Source organism: Echinops telfairi, unplaced genomic scaffold (assembly GCF_000313985.2).
Source record: "Echinops telfairi isolate 266 unplaced genomic scaffold, ASM31398v2 ScPeMD7_2;HRSCAF=8, whole genome shotgun sequence".
NCBI lineage: Eukaryota > Metazoa > Chordata > Mammalia > Afrosoricida > Tenrecidae > Echinops > Echinops telfairi.
Genome location: NW_022103898.1, coordinates 66796107 through 66803359, shown reverse-complemented (window position 1 = coordinate 66803359; position 7253 = coordinate 66796107). Strand labels below are relative to the sequence as shown.

General features: G+C 45.3%; 1 protein-coding gene across 1 annotated transcript in view; it reads left to right on the top strand.

The window, feature by feature from the left end:
* The window catches only part of IRAK3 (interleukin 1 receptor associated kinase 3), a 62266-nt gene that overhangs the window by 22211 nt on the left and 32802 nt on the right, over window positions 1-7253 (top strand). The window contains exons 3-5 of the mRNA XM_045288915.1: window positions 3705-3769; window positions 4405-4459; window positions 5651-5802. Of these exons, the coding sequence (XP_045144850.1) occupies window positions 3705-3769; window positions 4405-4459; window positions 5651-5802 (272 nt within the window). The remainder of the gene's footprint in view (window positions 1-3704; window positions 3770-4404; window positions 4460-5650; window positions 5803-7253) is intronic.

Below are 7253 nucleotides of genomic sequence, written 5' to 3'. Positions count from 1 at the left end.
GTGAGTCCCTGGGAGCTATAAATGCAGTGCCTTTTCATTACCTGCATCTTTTCCAGCTACGAGAACCACCCACGGGGTTTGCCGTTCACAATATCACCTCAAACCACTTTGATAGGACATGTGGGTGTGCTTCCTTCTGCAGATTCTGCAGTCGGCTTGAGACTAGCTTTCCCTCTCTGTGTTGTTAATTGAGGCAGTGGAAAATGAGCTGGACTGGCAGTAGGCAGAAATTCCACATGCCGGACTGGCTTCCAGTCTGTTGCATATCCAAAGTTGATTTTTTTTTTAAGTGGAATATCAGCTGATTGGGGCGGGGGTGGGGAGACAAACACTGACGTACAAAACAATAGGAAGCTATGGGGTTGATCGGAGTTCACCACTAAAGAAAGTAGCATTATTTCACTGTAATTATTGAGTTGATATTTTGAAGTAAACCATAATCCTGAGAATCTTGGTGGGATTGGTGGCTAAGGAAAAGATGTCACGACTCTTTGGAAATGTAGGTGCAACCTGTTGAGCAGATGCCCCCTGTCCTGGTTTCTCTCCATCACGGGTCTTGGAGATCCTAAATGAAAATGCCTGCAACTATTTCATCTTTCTTCAGTGGGCAGGCCTAGCAGTGTCCAAACCATTCATCTTTACCTTCCTTTCCTAACTTTGTGTTCATTTTGGTGGTGCAGAGAGAATTGGACTTTCCAGCTTCTGACCTCCAGGCGCCACGTTGTAGATTAGGATTGCCGACTGAGTCTCGTCAGTAGCCCTCATGGCGCAGCGGTTAAGCACTTGGCTGCTGTTGACGATCAGCAGTTCACACCTACCAGCTGGTCCATGGGAAGATGATGTAGCAGGCTGCTTCCATACAGATCACAGCCCTGGAAACACTACTCTTAGGAGAGTCAGAACTTCCTCACCAACACACACACGTAAAGGAGCCCTAGTGAGAACCCAAATCAACCCCCAATCCAAAACCACTGCCATTGAGCCCATGAGAACTCATAGCAGCCCTGTGCCTTGTTGCTGAAGCTGTAAATCTTTGCAGGAGCAGACAGCCTTGTCTTCCATCAAGTGACTGCTGGGTTTGAAGCATCAACCTTGAGATTGGCAGCCCAACACTAACCCACAACCCTGGCACTCTCCCTGCAGTGCCAGCGGCCACCTTTAGGTGATTTCTTCATGTATGTAAACTAGGCCCCAAGCTTATCAGGGCTGTTTTCCACGCTCGTCGGGACTGCGATCTTACGTATCCCGTCTCACACGCGCGGCTCCACGACTAACAGCAGTGTTCTGATTTTGACACGGAGCTCACCGCTTTCTGCTGACCTCTTGGGAGAATTATTTGATCTTCCATTTTATGACATTGAAATATCACCTCATTTTCACGTATAACAAAACACTAACTTTAAGTCTTCTAATAGTCTCCAAACTTTAAATTTTGTTCTTCACAATGCCTAAATCAAGATATTTGCTACTCCCCTCTGAACATAGTCCAAGGATGTGAATCATTTGCTATCAGAGAACATGTAAAGTTGATTATAGCAGGTATAGTTATGTTAAGATGTAACACTTCATCATCTCATCTCTCTTTTTTTTTGTTTCAGTTTTTAATATTTTCTGTTTTCTATTGAGGTCTTTTTATGCTTTGTCTGATCGTTGTTGTTGTTGTTTTGTCTGTTTGTTTACTTCTTGATTGTGGTTTGTACGATGTTCTACATATGAAATCCCGGCTCGGTAAGTCTATAGAGACAGTAACTGGGTTAATAATTATCTGGGGCAGGGCAAGGGGAATGGGAGGGAAATGACTCTAACAACAATGAGTTCAAGAAGAAAATGTTCTCAAATTGATCGCACAACTGTTCTTAATAAGATTGAATGATTAAACTGTACGATATGTGAAGTATAGGCCAAGAAAACAATTTTTAGAAGTTACCTGATGTTTCCTTTTCTTACTTAACTGTAATCTATGGCAGGCTTTAATCTTTTGTAGGAAGCTACATAGACTACCTCAATGCAGACGGAAATCTAAAGCTGAAGTTAGAATCTTGTTCTCTTATCTTCTGAGTTCTGTAACTCCCTGCAATGGCTTCACAGAACTCACAGACAATGCTCATGATAATAGGGTTTCTTAAGGACCTTAACAGGGTACAATGCAGGTTAGAAATGCTCAGGATACAGATCTTTAGTCAGCGCATGTTCCAAAGTTCCTCCAGGGCTGCTGATCAATGCCCAAAGAGCAAGCCACTCCATTGTAAACCTCTACCCACTGGCATTCAGCTCAAGCTCCTTGAGTCCGTAAACCCAGCTCCCTAAATTCAGTGCTTAGAGGCACCCCATGAAAGTAAGCCTTCATCTGAAGTACTGCGGCCAGCAAGCCCAACTCCTCCAATTAACTGTCCAAAGGCAGCCCACACGTCAGCCTCCGGCCCAGCGGCTCTCAGCTCTCCGTGCCCTGTGGGCCGGGAAGTCCACACTCTGCCTCATGCTCTGCTTCTTGCCTCTGCTGCTGCTCCTCCAAGGTCACAGCTCTCTTCGGGAGTCAGGAGGTTCACTCTGGGTTCTTGCTGGTAGTGAGATTTCTCCCACCCAGTGTCTTAGTGGGCTCGTTTTCCACCCAGCCGGATGGCAACCCATGAATCCTGTTAACAATTGCTACGTACAGGTGAATCCTGTCCTCACTTTCGGACCCAGTTCTGTGCAGGTCATTTGGTGGGAATTAAAGAGACTTTGGCTAGAAGAGCCATGTCAAGTAATTCACTGCATCTGCAAGTCTACAATTAGGGATGGGTGGAGAGGGCCCTGGTAATGCTCTGCGGGAGCTAGTCTAGAAACCCTACTGAGGGAACCGATTACAAGGAACTATATGTGACCTCCTCCCTGGGGGATGGACAACAGAAAAGTGGGTGAAGGGAGACGTCAGACAGGGCAAGATATGACAAAATAATAATTTATAAACTATCAAGGGCTCATGAGGGAGGGGGGGAGTGGGGAGGGAGGGGAAAAATGAGGACCTAATGCCGGGGGTTTAAGTGGAGAGAAAATGTTTTGAGAATGATGAGGGCAATGAATGTACAAATGCGCTTTACACAATTGATGTGTGTATGGATTGTGATAAGAGTTGTATGAGCCCCTAATAAAATGATTAAAAAGAAAAAAAATAAACCCTACTGAGTAGTTCAACCCTGTCCTGTAGAACCCCTGGGGGTCAAAATGGACTCAATGTAATGGGTTTGCATTTCGGGTGGTGTGGTAGTTACTTGTGGTTAATCTCTGTCTCACACGCACATACACAAAACCACCTCTGATGTGTAGTACAAGATGATAGGATAAAAAGTAATCAGAAAAATATCATTCCATCGTTGTACAACTTAGAGTACATGTGCAAAAAGACAATAAAAATGTTGCCTTTACCCTTTTAAATTTCTGCTTTATAGTTTCATATCTGTAGTGAAGGCTAACAATAATTTAAAGTAACTATTCATGTTTTAAATGACTGAAAGTATGTTTATACAAAATTTGATCATCATAAAACTATTTCACATGTGTAATTTTACAACCATTCTGTGGGATTGAAACTGAGCTATAGGAAAGAACGTTACTATCTAGTTATTTGTTAACACAATCTCAAGAATGTTGATTAAGGTCATAAAATACTTTTGTATTTAGCCCCTGATGAAGAGGACGCAGAAATCTTTTTACTTCTCTTTCAGGAATGGCCTTGAAACCTTCAGAGCAAAGTCATCCAAGGGACGCCTTTCCAAAATTTCCACCAAAGGTAGAGTGTGTGTACATAGATAATGACCCCTGAGGGCCATTGTGTATATGAATATAATTGAGCATAAAGAATGAAATTTCCCAAAAGAATAATACTGGATTGCCAGCACCCTTTTGAAAACCAGAATTCCTGTAGCTTCCTCGTTCTGCTTTATTTAAGGAGGGGACCAGGGCATCAGAGAGTCCCTGAGTGCTTGGAGGTTAAGCACTTTCTCCTGGCTGTGCTCGCAGAGTTGAGGCAGAACTAGGAAGGGCCCTGTGAGTTACGCCGTTGCCTTAACTCCAATTTAGATTTCCTGGTCCTCTTAGCCTTTGGCATGTTGCTATTCATTTTCATTAAAGAAAATTAGCAGCGATTGCTTACGTACCATTAGAAGCCATGTAAAATCGATTTAAAATAGATTATAATGGACCGTGGTATTGATACTTTAATTTTCAGAATTAGTTTGAAAGCCTTAAGCGTACAGGACAATGAATGCTTTTGGGTAATGTGAGAGTTTGTTTTCTACTCGCTTTCTTCTCAATTAGAATGCACTTTGTTGCGTCTCCCCAGGGGGAGCTTCGGGGTTCGGTCAGGGCTGTGTTCCTGCTGGACTTAGGAAACAGAATCCCTTCAGTATGATTTCCTCCCCGTAGGAAACAGCACCCGTCACAGTGAAGAACGTTCTTCTTCCGGAGCGGAATGACAAAGGTAAAAGCGAAACAGCCATTCTCCTTAAATCCCACCTTCCTTTCAATCTATGTGCTGTCTGTTGATTAATATGCAGGTTCAGTGCACACATTTCCGTAGATAGATATTGTGTTTGTAATGTTGTGGCTATTGTGTGCTGTGGGGTCGATTCTGACTCCTATCCACCCTATAGGGCAGAGTAGAACTGCCTGATCGCATTTCTAGCTTGTGACATTTATGAGACCAGACCTCTAGCCTTTTCTTCCACGGGGGTTCAAACTTCCAACTTTTCAATCAGCAGCTAAGCATGTACGCTTGGAAAATGGAATGTAGCATCCTTGCAAAATTGGGACTAGAAATACCATGTGATCCAGCAAGCCTACTACTAGTGCCGTATCCTAGAGAAGTAAGAGCTGTGGTATGAACAGCTGTATGTACCCAAAGGAGCCTTGCTGGCAAAGTGGGTTATGAGTTGGGCTGTCAACCACAAAGTCAGCAGTTCAAAACCACCAGTTATTCTTTGGGAGAAAGATAAAGCTGTCTGCTCCCGTAAAGATGTCCAGCCTTGGAAACCCAAAGGGGCAGTTCTGCTCTGTCCTACAGAGATCCTGGGAGTCAGACTCAACTCGATGGCAGTGAGTTTTGGGGTTTATGCACACCATGTTTATCACAACACTATTCACAATAGCAAACAACAGATAGAAAGAACCCAAATGCCCATCAATGGAAGAATGAATAAACCAACGATGGTGCATACACACACTGGAGCATTATGCAATGCTAAAGAATAAACAAGGGACCAGGGAAACATTTTAGAACCTGGATGGACCAAGAGGACATTACATTGAGAGATGTTACCAATCACACATGGACAAATAATTTATGATGCCACGCCTGTGAAAAGTAAAAAAATAAAATGAAACAAAACAAAAACAAAGATCCAAAATGCCACTTGTCCTGTGCAGTTCTGAGAAGAACCAGACCCAGTCAAGGTGCGGCGAGCATGTGAGCCCCTGTCCTTTTAGGGAACTTCACATGGGGTCCTGGGGCTCTCCTTGACTGGCCTGCTTCTGCTTGTTAGTCTTGGTTCATTATAATGATGACTTACTAGATTATTTTATTTTTCTATTGATTTGTTTGTTTGTTTTTAGGCTCTTTAAGAGAGAAAAAGGTGAAAAGGTGACTTATTTTCTCCTGACTTTTCTTCCTAAGGAGTATTGCTCAGATCCTCCATCAACTTTCAAGACATCGTGGAAGGAACCAAATGTTTTCACAAAGACTTCCTAATTGGAGAAGGGGAGATGTTTGAGGTATTCAGAGTGGAGATTCGAGACCGAGCCTATGCCATTAAATTATTTAAGCAGGTATGGAAAGAATTTCTATCATGGGCGCGATAGCCATTCCACTTATCTGCTCACCTTCCATATTAAAAGGTGTCAGTTTCCCACTCATATTGGGAGGAGGTGTACTTTAAAGGGAGAGGGCCCAAATCTGCCAGAAGTGAAAATGATATGCTCATAGGATCTCACGTGACTGGAGGCAGAACTAAGCTATGCACGGCTACTTTGCAGGGATCCGGAAGTTAAATCCTTCCCAGACCCACATGTGTTGCACAAGATTTTTTTCCTCTCCCTGACAAACCTTCTAGAACCTTCTGGAACTTTGCTGAAGATGGGCAAGTGATTGTTCCGAGCTGGTGGGACAGAGGGAGCTTTAAGTAGGAGCAGCAAGCCAACCGTCTGAATAGCAGGCTAGAAGGCAGCTGTATTGGTTTCCTAGAGCGGACATAGCAAAATACGACATAACAAAACCACCGGGGTGGCTGAAAACTACGGACAGCCATTGTCTCGTGGCTCTGCAGGACCATGCTCTCTCCAGAGGCTCTGGGGGAAATCTTTCCTCAGCAGGCCCAGAGTCCTAGCCATGCATGTATGAAAGCACACATCTTATTTAACACATCATTTCGTGCAGTTGGGGGATGGAGATACAGGAACAGAGGACTCTCCTGGAGGCAGCCATTGTTGCTCCTTCCCAGGGCGGCTTTCCGGCGTTGGCACCGCTCATGCTCCAACTTTGACCGTGCTCCTCCCGTAGGGGTGAGACCATAGAACTGCAGCCATGACTGCGGCAGCTGTAAACCCGAAAGCCTGTGCCCTCGCAGATGCCCACCTCACCAAGAGGCTGTTGGACCTCGTCCAGCAGCCCTGTAACTGCTGGCAGCTATGCAAGGGAGCCAATGCGGTCACCCAACCCCTCAACATGGGCATCTCGGAGTTCATCGTGGTGCTGTGGATGCCCAGCCGCTGAAGATGCCCTGCCCCTCATGCTGCTGTGTGAAGACAAGAAGGGGCCTCCAAGCAGGCCCTGGGCCGGGCCTGGGGTGCGTGCACGCCTGTCATCCCTGCCCTGTCACAGCCAGGAAGAGGCCGACTGGAGAGACGGGTTAAGTCTGTGATCTGAGTTTCGGAAGTGTAGTAGTGCTTACAGAGCGGATGCTGGCCTGGGATTTGGCAGAGGGAAAGATAACAAGAGCTAGACGGAAGGCAGAGAGATGCAGTGGAGCTGTGGTTACATGTTGGGCTGCTAACTGCAGGGTCAGCAGTTTGAAACCACCAGCTGTACCAACGGGGCCTTTTGTAAAAAGCTACAGTCTGAGAAAGTCAAAGGGACAGGGCTACCCTTCCCTGTCAGGGCCCCTATCAATCGGCATCGAGTTGATGGCGATGAGTTTGAATTTGGTGGTGTCTCCTTCCTTCCTTCCTTCCTTCCTTCCTTCCTTCCTTCCTTCCTTCCTTCCTTCCTTCCTTCCTTCCTC